This window comes from Centruroides sculpturatus, unplaced genomic scaffold (assembly GCF_000671375.1).
Source record: "Centruroides sculpturatus isolate CEXI.00-Female unplaced genomic scaffold, Cexi_2.0 scaffold119, whole genome shotgun sequence".
Lineage (NCBI taxonomy): Eukaryota > Metazoa > Arthropoda > Arachnida > Scorpiones > Buthidae > Centruroides > Centruroides sculpturatus.
Genome location: NW_019384338.1, coordinates 756,009 through 773,799, shown reverse-complemented (window position 1 = coordinate 773,799; position 17,791 = coordinate 756,009). Strand labels below are relative to the sequence as shown.

Sequence of the window (17,791 nt, the reverse complement as noted above, 5' to 3'; positions counted from 1 at the left end):
ATATTTCTGTAAAGTATGATAAAAAACAATGAAACAAGTCTACAGGAAAGATAAGTAAATAAAACAATATTTATTTTATTAAGAGTGAATAAAAAAAAAATGAAATTCCTAATGCTGCAACAAAAGCAATTATAAGCAGATATAGTTATCAACTAACATGTATGTCAATGTTTAACAAAATCAAGTGTAGTTTTCAAACCTGCTAAACGTTTTCTTTAAGATAACCCAAGCATCTCCAGGTAAATTAATTAGTATTTGTATAAAAGAGAATATTTTATTTTTTCACATATTTTACTAAACTACACAGTAACTCTCAATTAATTTCATATATTGTTAAAATAATAATAGTAAATGGTTAAAAATTAAAATATCAATTATAATTTCATCATAAATAAACAATATTTGAGAAAATACAGTATTCAAAATATTTTCTTAATGTCATTGATTCTGATTTGTTTATGAATCTTTAATGCTTGACTTCCTCAAATTTTGTTTCAAATTAAATTTGATCAATATTTATTTATACACAACCACTTTTGTGAGTATCTTAAAAATTTTACTTAGTTACTTTTGTTGTTTGTCTTTTTATTTCTATTATTTTAAGTTCTGAAGGTTGTTTTTGTTTAAATATCAACAGCTATCTCAACTTAAATCTTATTTCTTGAATTTATATTTTATGCAAAATAAATTATAAAACTTACAGCTTTTCTTTTCCTATTTTTCCTATGGATTTCTAATAGAGATTCAGGCCGTTTAGATTTCTGAAAATTAATTTTAAAATTAATCAACATTTAGCAAATTTATTTTTATAACAAATTTGTTCATATTGTGAAAATATTAAAATATATGTTATATGAAATATTAGTATATTTACATTAAATGTGTAAATTCTGCAATTTTCCAAAGAATTATCAAGAAATTTAATTATGCAATGTTCAAATTATATCAAAATGGTTATCAATTAATGATTTTCTCATTAATTAATAATGTCAAAAACCGATATCTCTAACAAATACTTTGTGATTATATCAGTAATCATATATAAATTAATAAATTACATATAGTTACTAAAACATACATTTCACAAGAGTAAATTTATAAATACAAAANAGTTGTTATAATTTAAAAAAAAAAAAAAAGTTAGCCGAGGCTAGAATCATACCTAGATTGCCTGCATTGCAAGCAAGCTCGCTACAGAATCAGCCATTTCGCTGCACTGCCATAGTATAAAATCAACCAGTATATGAGCTGCGATTAAAACTTTAGAGCCCTTTTTCTTGGAATCTTCTGGCTAGTGCACTTTACAATTCTTCTGGGTGGACACCCTTGAGGTATACTACTAACTTGCAAAGTCTCATCCCGAACTGAATTTCCAAGACCGTAAGGTCCCCTTGTAAAATGATTTTAATCATCACACATTAATGACAATGATTTTTAACATTGTTTTGTGTTTATTATTATGTATCTAAAATTTCAAAAGTACAGTATATTACAAACTAAAGTTGAGTAATTAAAACTAAATTGTTGTCCTCATAATTCTGTTACAAGATCAAAAACGAAAGCCAACAATTGTAAAAGCATCAATTTATACTTATTATTTTAAGCTTGTGTACCTTTCTAAAAGTTCTGCCTTTGTCCCTGTTGTCTTGTCCCCTAATTCGTTTAATTTCTTTTGTAATTCAGCAACTGTTAAATTCTTTAAGTCCATGTTTTATAAGTAGATTAAAACTTTCCATTGAGTTTCCACTGTTTACTCATTACTGGAAGTTAAGTACACATCAAGCTGATGCTAGCACCAGAAGTAATGAGATTCAAACTATGCATACCCATTTAAAAAATTTTTAATATCCAACTGAAACAAATAATTAATTTTCTTGTTAAACATGGAAGAATCATTTTAAAAATTGGAAACAGTAATGAGATATGTTGGATTCTGATTTCCAAAAAATGCCCAATGTTTTTAGATTCCTAATTCCGATTAATTGTCCCATCACTGATAAACACGTTATCTTATAAACTAATACTATAAATAATAAGTATAAAATAATTAAAAGTTATTAAAATTAAAATAATAAAATAAAAAACAATTAAAATAACAAATAACAATAATGAATTTCAAATATATTAATCAAAGTCATATTTTTTTTACAAAAATGTATACGTACATTGAAATCTTCCAGTTCTTTGGCTATCTTTTCATTCTTAATGTGTTCAGTAATTTCTTTTAAATCTGTAGTTGGTTCTTTTGGTTTCCTTTCCTATTTAAATACAAAATATTAGAACTTTTATGAATGATTAAATATGAAAAATTTCATTATTTCACAAAATGTACTCAGTATTGTCAATACATAATTAAAAATTATTTATATTTAGAATACAGTGTTCTTCTCAAGTTTGTTTTTGCAAGTCAGTCAACAAGCTAAATATTTCCTCTAACCAGTTATAATAATAAAATAAAAAATGTTTTTATTATCTTTTAAACATAACTTGATGAAGAATTTGTATGCTGTTGAATATTATAACATGAGTATTGATTTGTTGTCATTAACTGATACTCCTAAGTAAATTTGCAGTAACATTGTAACCATTTAAAATTTTTTCCTGGAAAAAATACTGGAAAATAAGTCATATTCTATAAATTCATCTGAGCTAATATAATTTAAAATTACTTTCAATTACTTTTATTGTATGGCTTCAAATATTATCTTTAATGAAGAACTATAAAAAATTCAAATAAAGCTATCCACAAAATTGCAAAATTCTGCATATATAATAAAACTATTTACACATTTAATTCTATTTTTGTCTTGCTTTTTGCATAGTGTTATATATTTAATGTCTGAATAATTGCAATGTCCAGAAATGATATTTTAATTTAAAAAAAGTAAACAATAATGCACTCTGTGTTGATAAAATTACTTGACTTTAAATATAAAAATTATAAGATAATTTTTTTGAAGTTGCATAGAAGTAAATTATGAAAAACAGAGCAGTTCCCTTTTCTGCCTCTGTCTATTTTTAAATCTAAAATTTATATTTACTTTTAATTACATATGTATATAGTTTTTATAATTTAAATTTACATGTACCACATAATTATTTTTCAACCAACTGAGGTGTTTTTCTAAGAACAGAATTTTAATTTGTTTTATTAATTTTTAAAATAAACCATTGTTGAAAGTACAGAGAGCTGTCCCATCTCCCAGCCACAGATCCTTTTGATGTTATAGCAATTGGGAGTGATTTAAGGATACAATTTGAAGAAACAATATTTGCATCTGGCAATTGACTTCGCCACTTGGTATTTATGGACATTAAGCTTCAGAACTCAAACTGCCAAGGACTTCTTGAACTTAATAAACAGTGTCACACAAATACAAAGACTGAAAATGATATTAGCAGACAGGTATGCAGTATCAACTCATAAGAATTCATATGTTTTCTAGGAAAACAAGAAATAAAATTAACATTTATATCTTCCAATTATCTGGCAAGTAATGGCTTATGTGAAAGGGTTAACCAAACCATCATAACCCTGCAAGATAAACGAAAACAGCAGGGTCAGTTGTTGGAGTAAATTACTCAAAACAGTAATGGAAGAATATAACAACTCCCCTCACTCAGTAATGGGTTTTTCACCATAATATCTCATGTTTGGCGTCCCACCATTCCCCCAAGAATGCTCTCCCGTCAGTAAAAGAAGCTAGAAAGCTGGCTTACAAAAGTACTCAAAGGAAACAGGAAGTGAATAAGAATTATTTTGATAACAGACACCATAAGGTAATGTTAAGTACAGCGGACCTAGTACTAGTTGAAAATAAAACTGCAATTACGCAGAAAAAATTAGAACTTCTAATGTCTGGACCGTATAGAGTAATAAGACAAGTATCAAATGTACTACAGTAGAGTGTCTATTATTTGAATCAATTGGGGACTGGGATTGTTTGAAAAATCGATTTTTTGGATAATCAATTATGTACGAAAAAATACATTATTAATATAGTATATTAGTATATATCAATAATAGTATATTAATATATCCCATGTTTAAATTTTTCTCCACTACGTGTCACTTCACATTGAATTTTCGTCAATGTTAAGCCTAACGAAAATTTTTATAATACAGTAGAGCGTCGATTATCCGAATCAATTGGGGACTGGGGTTGTTCGGAATATCGATGTTTCGGATAATTGATTATGTACAAAAAAATATATTAATTTATCCCATCTTGACATTTTTCTCCATTGCGTGTTGCTTTGCATTGAATTTTCGTCGATGTTAAGCCTAACAAAGACTATTGTATCGTTAAAAATTATTTTTTTATTTTGTACAAACAATATAAATATATTGAAAAATATAAAAACAATAAAAAATTATACTTCAAAAGTTAATTTAGTATTGAAAACGTAAAATATTTGAGTAGTCCAAGACATAGCCAAAGATTGCAGCGCCACAGCACTGGCGAAAACTTAAATTTGCCGACTGGAATTCTTTCGGATGATTGACGTTTTGGATGATTGACTTTCGGATAATCGACGCTCTACTGTAATAATAATCATGGCTATTGTATCGTTAAAAATTATTTCTTTATTTTGTACAAACAAAATAAATATATTGAAAAAATATAAAAACAAAAAAATTTATACTTTAGAAGTTAATCTAGTATCAAAAATGTTTGATTCAGCATGACACAGTCTGACTGGAATGCTTTCAGTTAATCAATGTTTCAGTTGATCGGCATTCAGATAATCAACACACTATTGTATATAAAATAGAATGGGGAACAAAGGGAAAACCGTCAGACATCATCCACATATACAAGTTACATTTATACAATAATCCACTCTTGGATCTACAGAGCAGGGGGATGTAAAGGTGTAGATAATCCCCAAAACCAGAAATACAGTTCAGTGCATAAAAACCAGTGACAGTTGAAACAATAGAGCAAGTGTGGAACAAAAGAAGAAAGAAAGAAGCTTTGAGAAGGTCAAGAAGGAAGGACCACGTGTAAACGACAGAAATTGAAAGATGGGAAAAAGAAACTTTACACATAATTAAAACATGAAATAACAAAATATATAAAATTCTTTATAAAATATATCTATACTTTAGTTTTTCTTTCTACATCAGAAGGCGTATCTGTCCAACAAGACCGATCTTTTTCCTTTTCAGAAAGGACTCTTTGACTAAATGTTCTGGGTCCCAATCCAATTTTCACTCCAAAGTTATCAGGTAGCACCGTCATCCATTCTTCTCTGTGAGATGTAGTAACATTCTGATCCTAGAATATTTTAAAATTTTAATTTATGTATTTCATTTAAATACTACACAAATATTTAAATCAATTATTAATATATATATTTTAAATTGTGCACTTTAAACTTAATCATATTTTCCTCCTCAATATTATTATATATTAAAATAATCACAGAATTTTATTATTTTCATTAAATAATAATTGATTATTATTTAATGAAATTAATTAAATATTAATGAAATATTAATATTTAAAAAATGATTTAAATCTAAAAGTCCAGCATATTTTAATTAAACATAATCAATAATTTTATAATCAATGGCAAACCCTAATAAAAATAAAATAATATCATTTCTTAATGGTAAAAGATTTCGAATGATACAAACTGGTAACAATTGGTAGGAAACAGTGACAAATGGCAAGTCCTTTGCAATCATTTACTTTATACAAGAGAATATTAAATGATGGAAATGATACCTGCAGAATGATACAGAAGAAAAGAAGAAAACAAAAAGAATAGATTGTTAAGAAATATAGACAATAGTTTTATTTTAAGATTCTCTTATTTAAAAATTAAGTTGTAATTAACATAGTTTTCAAATTTTAGTTTAGTATTTAGATTTGATAATGTTTATTTATTCTGTTCCAAAACTATTAGAATTGAATATGTTTAGTGTTCTCAACAATTTTTGTAAAATATGTTTAAGCATCTGATGATGGATTATCAGCCTGAAAGGACTTAAAGCCTGAGCACTTTCAGACTCAAGCCCATCATCATATGCAGGTTGTTGTATGTATTATACTTCTAATAATATTAAATGTCTAATTTGTTAAGTTACAAAGAAGTGTTCATTATTTTGATCTTGTAATGTTTTCACATTTTTCAATTCTGAATGAAAACTCAAATTACCAATATAATTTAGTAAGCAACATTGAATGATATCATCTGGTAAATGTTCTATCTACAAATCATAGCATATTATTTGATTTTATATTATTTCACATTTTAAATACACTCATCATCATAAAAATTAATGCATCAAGAAGGAGTTGTATTGTTGCAAAACTTGGCATGCAGATAAGTCTGAAGCAGATATGGAAATGATTAGAGTTATAGTATGATGGCTCATTGTGTAATGCCAGCAGAGGACATTAAAGTGCATCCCCTAGGCCTATATAAAAAATAAGGCATCTTGTCTGTATTTTACCTGTTGCAGAAGGATGCTATATCACTAGAGATACCCGTACTTTGCAATCAAAGACCATGTGAACAACTAACCAAGTTCGAGAGGGAAGGTCCTTTAGGTTGAGAGAAGCTAAATGATCATCTTACTAAATAACCTGCCATTTAAGCCATTCTGACAACACTGTGAGGTATTGGGATCATTGGATGAGAAAGAGTTCACACACACACACAGACCCAGGTTCAGGAGACCACTGGCCAAGAAGACCGCCCAGTGATATGACAAGCATTCACACAGCCAACCATATCATTGTCTGCCATCCAGACACAGATGGCACCATTATTACAGGCCTGTATCTGTCTGTACCATTTCGAGGTGCCTGGTGAGAAACATTTGTTATTGTGCCAGCTATTACATGTGCTGCCATTGACAGCCACCCACTGTCACTTCTGTTTGGCATGGTGTCACTCCTGATGGGATTGGACCACAACTAATGGAACTGGGTCATCTACAGTGACAAATCTAGCTTCAGTTTGGGCACTGATGACAGTCATGTTTGTGTCTGGAGGCCCCATGGTGAACACCTCAATCCTGCCTACAATTTGGAGTGGCACACTGCCCCAGTTATATGTGATGGTCTGGAATGCCCTCACATAAAACAGCCATTCGCCTCTAGTAGTGATCCACCTGTATCATATATCATATTGGGTATTCACTCTAGAGCAGGGGCTGCCAAAGTGGTCAATATAACATTACCGGGAGGGTTGATGAAAAGACTAAAACTTACAAATTTTGAAATGAAGATTGCTAATCTTGCTAAGGATCATCAAGCTTATCCGTCTCATTGATTGTCAATTACAAAAATTATTATCAACATATATACAATAAATGTAAAAAATGTAAAATTAAAAGAAATATGTTAAAATAGTAAGAGCTTTTTTTTATTTGTAACACAAACTTTTTGGTTGGGTCAATGTAAGGTTTTGAAAAGTTGTAGGGGGTCAACGATAAAAAAGTTTGGCGACACCTGCTCTAGAGGTAGCCCAACAGGATACTAGAACCTCCTTTCACTTGTAGTTTTTCCTGCAATAAATGATTCTTTTGCTTTCATTTTGTAATCACTTACTTATAACACCGTCACACTCACACAAGTAAAATTTCGTTCAATTCCGACAACTCTTCCTTGGGGCACTAATTATTATATCAACAAGTGTATATCAAATCAATTTTAAACACTGGTTTTTAATGTACCATTTAACATCAATTAGTCATACAAAACGATTCTTTTGGACCTCATTTCTCGTGAATTGAGACCAACTTGTATCGATTTTAGCTCATATCATTAATAACAAGTGATATCACCTCCCAACATTTAGTCATTTGAAACAGTCCAAATCCAATCCAAAAATGATATTTTAACTAGAGAAACCATAAGCAGAAACTAAAAATTAAACAGAACCGAAACTTCTAAAGAATTTTGTAAATATCCTAACATATTCAACATCCATTTTATTTCTACAGCATCGTTCTTACTTTCTGTTCAAGATGAATTTTCATGTTCTTTGCACGACGTTCGAAATCTTTGATAACATCCGAGTTATCCTCGCTGTTTTGAGCTTCACACGGAAGAGGTCCGATGGTGTAGCCATCATCAGAATCCTCCGAATCCTCCTCCTCTTTTTTAAATCCCGGAGGAAGCGCGGGACCGTAAACATCGCTGTTAAAACTCTCAGATTTCCAATTTGAAGGAAGAGCGGGTCCAATTATTTGATTGTCTTCCTCCTCTTGATCTTCGGCTGCATCGACAGAATCATTTTCAACTAATTCTTTCTCTTCCTTTTCTTCTTTACGAAAACCCGGAGGTAAAATCGGTCCAATAAAGCTGGAATTTCCTTCCATAACAGAAAAATAAATTAAATAACAAAACAAAACTCACATTTTTTTATTTATTTTTGTAGCTGTCAACTTCCTGTCCTGCACATTTTAAAAATTAGCCTAAAAATAGCCGAAAGTTAAAATTCTTCGTTATTATTTTATTATTTTATAATATTAAAAAAGAAATAAGATTAATTTACTTTCTTAAATTAATGTTAATACGTCAATAGTATAATATATTGTTTGAAGAAATTTTTTTCTATGTATATCGACTTTATTATTTAATTATATACGAAAATAAACATTAATATTTTCAAACCTTGTAGTTATATGTTCAATCAATAAAGTCTGAAATAACAAATAGTACATTTTTAAACTGTTTCCGCCCTGTGAGCACTGAAAGAGACGTTTTTTTAGCCAGTCCATTATGGTTTGGCCAAGCCCATAATGAAGAGCGGCCGGATGGCAGAGCGGTCAAGATGCAGCCTACCCGGGATCGAATCCAGACGGGTCGAAAAATCCCCAGGAATTTTTCGGGGTGGTCCATTCGGATATGTCGACCCTGTCTCTCACCACCCGGCCTGGCCAAACCCATAATGGGCTTGCTAAAACAGGCCCTCTTAGTTCCCACGGGGCAGAAAGAGTTAAAATAAAACAGCGCACAATGGGGCGGCTTGTTTTTTTTAACTCTTTCCGCCCTGTGGGCACTAAGAGGGCCTCATAAAGCAAATCCATTATGGGTTCGGCCAGGCCCACAATCAGGCGACCGGGTGGTGAGTGACGGACCATCTTAACCGCTCGTCCACCCGGCCTGGAGCGGCCTGGTAGTGAAGACGGGTTCCGACCATACCAGACGATTACCCCCCTAAAAATTCCTGGGATATTTTTAGTAAACTATCTTAATAGATGGCACCACACATGCAGTTCTAAATGTTGTCGGGAAAGTTAAGCAACTCCTTGATGAATTTTTTAAAATGAGTTTTAAAAATTCATATAATAAAAATGAGTTTTAGTTTAAAATTCATTTTTATTATATGAATATCATGCATTTAATTTATTAATTTATACAATTTTAGAAATGTAAAATTAAAAATGAAAGCTATTTTTAATTTTGTAATTTGATATTTGCACACTTAATACACATAAACTTTTATACATTCGATTTTATTGTTCTATGACTTCTTACGATGCATAAAACTGACAAAACAAAGCTACATCAGTTATATGATATTGAAACTACTTGAGCATTTGTATAAATACAAATACAGGTATACCTCGACTTACGTCGTTCCCGATTATATGTCGTTTGTCAAAAAAAGTATATGGAAAAATAAAAATCAAGTTTAAGTCATTCTATTCGACTTTACGTCTGTCCGCCACAAATATTGAAGTCGTAATATTACATCACTAGAAAAGCGTTTAAAGCACATAAAATCATATTAATTAAAATATATACTGTACATTTACAAGTATGTACTGTATTTACAGCACATGCATTCGTAAATTTAGATTACTTTTTTCTGTACTATATTAAAAACTAAAATTTATTTGTTTGTAAGCTTAAAATAGATCCTTATTAACCATATATTATTAAAAATGCATTAATAAATAAAATACAGAACCGGGAAATGGAAATTTATGGTTTAGCCTAGTGACAAGTAGATTCGGAGACAAGTAAATTCGACTTACATCGCCTCTCCTGGAACCAATTACCGACGTAAGGCGAGGTATACCTGTAGACCTATCTAACTTTTAATAAGACTGATTTATAATTTACCTATTTATTTTTACGAAAAATATTATTGGCTAAATTCAACGCAATTTTAAAGTAATCCTGATTAGTTTTGTTAATGGTTCTTGTCTAAAATTCTTTGCCGTTCTTTCCGAAGGCTTAATGTAGAAGAAAGACTTGGAAAATCGCTTGTTAAAAGCGAAGAAAGTAATTTGAATAGCTATTTAAAACCATAATTTAACATAGGCAAGATAAGCATAACGGTCTGTCCCGGAAAATCTAGCAGATTAAACCCAAGGTCCTAGATTATAATTTAGGACCTCGGACTAAACCGAGCTGGGGAAGAACAATTGCAATTCAGAAAAGATAAACAAGTGCCAAATTAATACTTCCAGGCAATTTATTGATGAGTAAATGTGCACTTAAGCGTTTTATTATAAATTTAGCGAAAGAATTTAAAATTTAAGTAAGAGTCCTGTGAATTTTTTGTGGGCTTTATTAAGAATAAAACAACTAAAAAAATAAAGGCTCACGTAAATTTTACGATCTGATTGATCGATCGTATATTTGACAAAAATATTATGTTAAATTTAAGATTTGTTATTAACTAATTACTAAGACTAATTATGCCAACATTATTACTAAGCTAGCAGATATTTTTTGTCAATTTATTCCTAATGTAAACAAATTCTCCAAATGAAGTTTCAGAAGAACGTGCACAAAACAGTAATTGTCGCAAATATAGTAAAATTATATTACCGAAAAAATTTTTATCCCTATTATAAGAGAAGCATGTAGTAGGGATTCCTTTATTTGTAAGAACACAGGTTCACAATACAATCAACCATGATTAAAAATTGGGGTAAAAAAAATTATAAAAAAATCAAAATTAAGCATCTGTAACTGAAATCTATTTTGAATGCATGAATTTACCTAATGCAGGAAAGTAGTTTTCCTTAAAGCCAAGCGTATATATATTTTTCTCTGGAGTTTATGGGAAATTTAAAAATGTAGTTACTTTAAAACTACATAGCTCTTTTAAACTCTATAAATGATGTAAAAAAATTTCACATGAAATTTTTAATTTGTTTTTTATGTTCCACTAGCGACTTACGTTTAATAAGCTGCACATTTCGCCATTTTTTATTGCCATTTGCAATACAACTTAAAAAAATTTTTTTAAACTAATTGTTTTAAGACAATAATTTTACCAGATTGAGAATGCTAGGGCTTTTTTTTTATAACTCGTTACAAATTATAAAGTTCTTAACAGACGGCGTGAACAGTCGGCCATAACGACGACATTGTACCCAAGTAACTGTAGCCGTGACGACAATCTTGACCGTAATTGGTTGTTCGGCCAGAAAAGTCAAATTTCTTTCGAAAGTCTATGTTTAAAAAATTCATATTTAAATTTAGCGCAATATAAACACCTGATGATTTTGCGCAAAAATGGAAATATTGTCTGGATTTTTTCACAATATTTTGTTTTTTTAATAGTTTTTAGTTAAAATGTAAAAAGATATTTTCGTAAAGATGTCGCATTTTTATAATACAATATTTGTAATGCTAATTGAGACGAAACGTGCTCGGTGTCTGGTAGAAGCGCTACTCTATGTTGACATGCAATAGCCATAAGTTGACTATCAATGCTTTTTCTCTTCAGATCAGCATCTGCTTAAATTTTTATATTAAGTCTTAAGATGTTTAATTTTTAAATATTCATTGACCTGATTACTTGCGAGATTATATCAGGGGCGAATTCTCTGGGCTATGAGAACAAATATGCCAATAATAATTTATTTTGTACAGGGGCGGATTTACATAGAGATTAATAGGGCTTAAGCCCTGGGCCCCGGTGTCAAGGGCCAACAAAATTTGAATTATTATCATAAATTTTTAATACTTTTTCAAAATAATATATTTCATATATTTCATGTGTAGATATAATGAGCTTTATAATAGTCCATACTTTCTTATTTACACCAAATAACGTTTCTGCCTATTGTTTAGTGCTAGAGATAGGCATATTATTCTTATTATAACGTTCAGCATGCTCAAAAATTTTGGTTAGGATTCGCCTCTGAATTATATCAACAATTATTTACAGTGAACACCGGAGCAGGATACATTTCAGAATATACATGACACTGTAAAAACTGAATTGAGACGTAAATTGTCTCATAATTCACCTCAATTCAATTGCTGCGCAACAGACAATGTTCTTGGGATTGCGCTCCCTGATAGAATACATTTGATAACTTACGCAATATTTTACTGATGAGTGAATTTTTCGTATAAGATTGAGCCCTGTATAAGTGCTTCGTATAGTTTTTCACATGAATTCCCAGTACCAAGTTACATTTTACCGGAAACATCGTCTTTAACGTTGCAACGATAAGTTTTTCTCGCTTGTCCATATAGTATTCATGTGAAAGATTCTTTTAGTGGTTGCGATAGTTCTAGAGAAACAGAAAGTCGCCAAAAGGCAGCTTCAGATGTACCACTCAAGCTATATTGGAGAATTGTATTGGACTGTTGGTTGATTTATAGTTATAGTGTACACATGCGAGAGAAATTCAATCTTGTGACAGACTGTTTAATCGGCCGTCAATACACCTTATACAATGCAGTACGGTCAGTCAATCGTGGTCATCAAAAGCCTCCTATCTATATGAGGGACATTCGTTACGCCCCGCGAAACATTTGGAAACAGTGAGACATGAAGCTTAAATGCGAATGTCCCACCATATCGGGACGTTGGTCACGTAGTACAAAATATCGATAGTAACTTCTACTGAAAAGAGTTACGCATTAACGGAGAAGAATGTCGTAATGTTGGTAAGTTAGTATAATTAATTAATAAAAAAGTAAATTAGTTTAAAAAAGTATTGTTATTAATGGTATGTTATAGTGGAAAGTAAATCTTTACAGTTATCATAATTATATAATTTAAATGCTCACGTTACATATTTATAAGTTAAATAAGCTAAAGTAGTGTAAGGTATGCATAATAAAACTGCATACCTTACATACGACTTTTAATGAAATAAATGATTAAAAATGGATTCAGAGCTTTATGCAAATAAAGCTCTGAATCCATTTTTAATCATTTATTTCATTAAAAGTCGTGTAATTAAAATTGCTTCATTAAAAAATTTAAAAGTGAGAATTTTTTCCGTATAACAAAAAATAATTCTTTGCCATGTGGAATGATACTAAAATAAGTATTGACTATGTCATTACACTGAAATTTATGATATGTTAGCGTATAGAGTGACTAAAGATTAACTTTGTGTCTTTAAGTTAGCGACTTTAAATCATGTTGGAAACGCATAACTGAAATTTCCAGATAAAAGTTCGAACTTTAAAGTAGATGTACTGTACATTTCCAGTATAAATATTTTTATTATAACGGTAAAAAAAAATTTCCTTCTTCGCTATAATAGGCTATAGTCGCTATACCATTAATAACAATACATTTTTTAACTAACTTTTTTTTATTAATTAACGACACTAACTTACCAATTTTACTACGTTCTTTATTAACGTGTAACTCTTGAGTAGAAGTTAACTTTTCGGAGTTTTAGATACTTTATACATTTTGTTTTCAATAACAAAGTAACTTTATTCACTAATTATCAGTTTGCTGTATACAGTAGCGTAGCGTAGTGGGGGCGGCAGGGGCGGCCCGTCCCGGGCGGCACTTTTAGGGGGCAGCAAAATTTTACAATAAATAATAATATCTTGTAAAAATTTGAACCATTTCATTTCATATTTTTGTCGCCTCTACGATTCGGACTGATTGAAATGAGCACGGAATTTTTCATTACTTATTCTGTGACGAAACTGAACTTTAGTCTTTTAATTTAAATTGAGATACCTAAATAAGGGGGCGGCGAAATTTTCTTCCGCCCCGGGCAGCTGACATCCACGCTACGCCACTGGCTGTATAGAACTAAGGTGACTGTTTTATCATATTTATGATAAAATGGTCACCTTAATTAATATATTAATAGGTTTGTGGCGTATTAATAGCCAATGAAAAATTAACATAGTCATTCAAACAGGAAGCAAATTATACTACAGTTAATAATGTATCATTTATCTTATCTTTATATAGCCACTTTATGTGTATATATAACAAAATAATATAAAAGTAGCTTCTACTCCCGTTTATTTTCTTCGAATAATACCCCGGATATAAATACATATATATAGTCTACAGTATTTGCATCCGGGACAGACACTAGACTTTTTGTTGACTTTGCCACATCAATTCATTAATCTTTTTGAGCCTGTAGCTTATACAATTATCAAAAATACTAATAATAAAATCCCAATTTACAACCACAATACTTAATTGTAAGTAAACAATAAAAATAAAATTGTCTTTATCCTCCTTTTCTCTCAGAATATTCCTAAATTCAGAGTAACGCTTCAATAAGTAAATGATTTATGAGTAAAAATGTCAGTACGAGAGGATTAATTTCGTTCATACTCCATTGCTGATAATTTTTGGCGTAATAAGATTGTGACATATAAGAAGATCTAAAACTGATAAGATAATTAAATATAAATAGCTTATGTTTGTTTTTTAATTGCTTTCCTTATGAGATTAGAAGTGCCACACAGAACTACACTAGTGTAGCTGTACAAAAGTAATTTGTTGAAGCAAATATAGTGATAAGATTTTATTTACACATGCTAGTATCTCCTCATTGTTTCAAAATTTAAAACAAAATAATGATTATTTTAAAAAATTATCTTTGCACCGTAACGATACGACACGCATGCAACCACGTAGTAACGCCATATGAAAATAAAAAACCGAAATAAATAAAATTTTAATTATATAAGTTTAAAAAGTATCTTTTGCGTTTTTTTATTGCTTAGATTAAATTTATCTAATAATAATCAAACGTTTTCAGCATTAGCGTGCATACTCTATGCATACTTTTATATATTAAACTAATAAGAATTGATTGCTTGTAATTTATAATGTTTACGTGGATAAAAACTATAATTTACTGTCGCATTTTCTATAATCCTCTTCCCAAAAATTTGAACTCAAATTTTCTAAATTTTTAAGCAGATTTTCTCGCATAAAATATTTAACGAGATAATATAAATCTATTTTGTAATTTTGTAGGTAACAGGAACTTTGTATAAACAAACATTATGCATCTTACGAGCATTGAACTCAAAAGAAAAAAAAATACACGAAGAAAACTGCCGACGATTCCTTTGTAATAGGTCAACATTGGCGATTGCGCTTTTAATAAATGTCACTAATATTTTTATTTATAAATTAACACGAGTAAAAAATTATATTTCCTTACATATATATAATATTTTTATAAAAGAATAAGTACAGTTTGTTTTATTTTTTTTAAATAAAATTATATTTAAGGTGACCTATAGCTATTAGGAAAGGTGCGGCGTCGCAGACGAGAACGGAACTACGTCATCGTTTGGGACGACTGTAGCGACACGCAGTAACTTCCTTTGATGCCAAAGACGCTTTTTACAGTAGTAAAATATTAATTTAACTTGATTTTTCGAAAGGTAATCGTAAACCGAGTTAAGTCTGAATAATATTTAAGCATGAAAATGGGCGAAGAATCACCTATTACGGCACTCGTGCTACCGATATTAGTTCGTCCGATACTGGACAAGGTAAAGAATAACATATGTAATTTTTTTTTTATATATAGGGGAAAATTAATAATAATTCGATAAATTTATATTAAAAATGCAAACTTTAATGTTTTTAAATTACAAAACTAAATGTAATTAGCATTTCAGTTGTATACTTAATTATATTTTTATATAATTAGGTGTAATTAATTACAATCAATTTTATGGATTCATTCTGGTGGGAATATATCTTATCTTGTACTTAAATAAACATAGATAAAGCTCATTAATGGTTTCACTATACAAGTCTGACCGTAACATTTACAGTTGAACCGGGGACCCTAACTTGACTATAATGTGGACTTTTCGTAAACTTATATGTAAGAACAGAAATTAATCACCATGGTGTGTTATCCTATGGACAAAAAAGGACAGTTACTCAGGCCTTTAATCGTACCTCCCCAAGAAAAATATTTTAAGTTGACGTGCTGCACGGGGCTTTCTAATTAAAATTTGCCTGGGTCTCGTAAATGTGCCATTGATTAATTGCCAATAATTTCTATCTATTAAACTATATTCCTTTCAAAATGTATTTTAGGCACTTAGGCCACTCTTCGGTTGGAGTGTACTTTATATTATACATTATAAAAATGAGAAGAGATTACATTTATATTAACTCGCCATAAATGGATGGAAATTACTTGGATTAGGAAGAAGCAGTTTTATTATAATTATTTATTATTTCTTGCATTTACAGATATATTTAAAATTTCAAATAGTAAATATCATTAAGGGTAATTGCTTCAAAATATCTGACTTTAAATTTGACTTTTGTTAAGAGTGATTACTGTATATATATATACATTTTGTCTTATAAGATGCACCATTATGTTGAATATGTTGTATTTTTCATTAAATGTTTTGAGGAAAAATAATCTTCACAATATAAGATGAAAATTAGGATGAGTCTTATAGGGCTTGTCCTAATTTTCGGATAAATTTTAGGTACAAAAAAGTGTCTTATAAGGCAAAGAATATAGTAAATATAAGATATTAGAAAAATTATGTTATATGTAAGACATGAGTGATCTAAACAACAAATTAGAAAAATGAGTAATGAATTTAATTGAAATGTAAAATTCATAATGACAGGATTAAAGTAAATTATTTAAATCTTGATTAATGATTGTCTTAAATTTTTTGAGAGAGGATTAAAGTTTATTTTAATTGATTCTGTTGAAAATTTCCATTATCATCTAATATGTCTTTTTATATGTCCTAAAAAAATTGTTTGTGAAATTGAGATACAAGAAATATTCAAAATATATAAACTATCTTTATTCTCATTTTCTGACATTACACGAATAATTTAAATAGAGCTTTATTGATATATTTTATTCTATTGTACTGAATAAATTAAGGATTTAAAAAAAAAGAAAAACATTTAAAGTTTTTTTTAAATAAAGTTGTTTAATTTACTTAATAACTTAATTAAATTAAGTTATTAAGTAAATTTAATTAATAATTAACTTGTTTAATTGTATTTAAAATTTTATTATAATTTATTTAAAAAGTAGTGTAAACAAATAAAATTAAAATTTATAATTACACATTTTTACAATCATGCAAAGGTTTTAGCATTGAAATATCACAAGCATTATGAGATAATGGAAATGAGTTTTGTCAAGACTAAACCTGTTATATTGTATGATGAATCTTATAATAATAATAATCGCAAAGCAAAGGTTAGGGGTCGAAAGCTAAAATTTGGTATACAGTTAGGATATGTCATGAGAACATACACTAAGAAGGGATTTTTCGAAATTTCCACTGCGGGGGAAGAGAGAGGGTTAAGAATTACCCTGAAGAACTCTGCTTCTACTGTACTATTTTAAATGTCTTTTTTGCATTTATGCAGAAAATTGAACATGTTTTTAGACCCTTCTAAAAATTCTCAACAATATTTAGTGTTCCATCGTATATAAAGTTGACACGGGGAGCACATGTGTGTAAGTTTGCTTTATTCAAACTCTTTATTCAAATGTTTGATTTTTTGTTCGAATTTATATTTATGAATGATTCAATTAAATATAAATAGCTTA

The 17,791-nt window shown here is 29.5% G+C and overlaps 2 protein-coding genes across 2 annotated transcripts in view; one reads left to right on the top strand and one right to left on the bottom strand.

Moving 5' to 3' along the window:
- Positions 1–8,425, bottom strand: part of LOC111632753 (GPALPP motifs-containing protein 1-like) — a 29,561-nt gene extending 21,136 nt beyond the window's left edge. The window contains exons 1-4 of the mRNA XM_023377281.1: positions 7,976–8,425; positions 5,109–5,282; positions 2,166–2,258; positions 702–761 (exon numbers count right to left, since the gene is read on the bottom strand). Of these exons, the coding sequence (XP_023233049.1) occupies positions 702–761; positions 2,166–2,258; positions 5,109–5,282; positions 7,976–8,341 (693 nt within the window). The 5' untranslated portion in view covers positions 8,342–8,425. The remainder of the gene's footprint in view (positions 1–701; positions 762–2,165; positions 2,259–5,108; positions 5,283–7,975) is intronic.
- Positions 8,426–15,494: 7,069 nt separating this feature from the next.
- Positions 15,495–17,791, top strand: part of LOC111632764 (programmed cell death protein 10-like) — a 43,804-nt gene continuing 41,507 nt past the window's right edge. Inside the window, exon 1 of the mRNA XM_023377289.1 lies at positions 15,495–15,728. Coding sequence (XP_023233057.1) covers positions 15,657–15,728 — 72 coding nt within the window. The 5' untranslated portion in view covers positions 15,495–15,656. The remainder of the gene's footprint in view (positions 15,729–17,791) is intronic.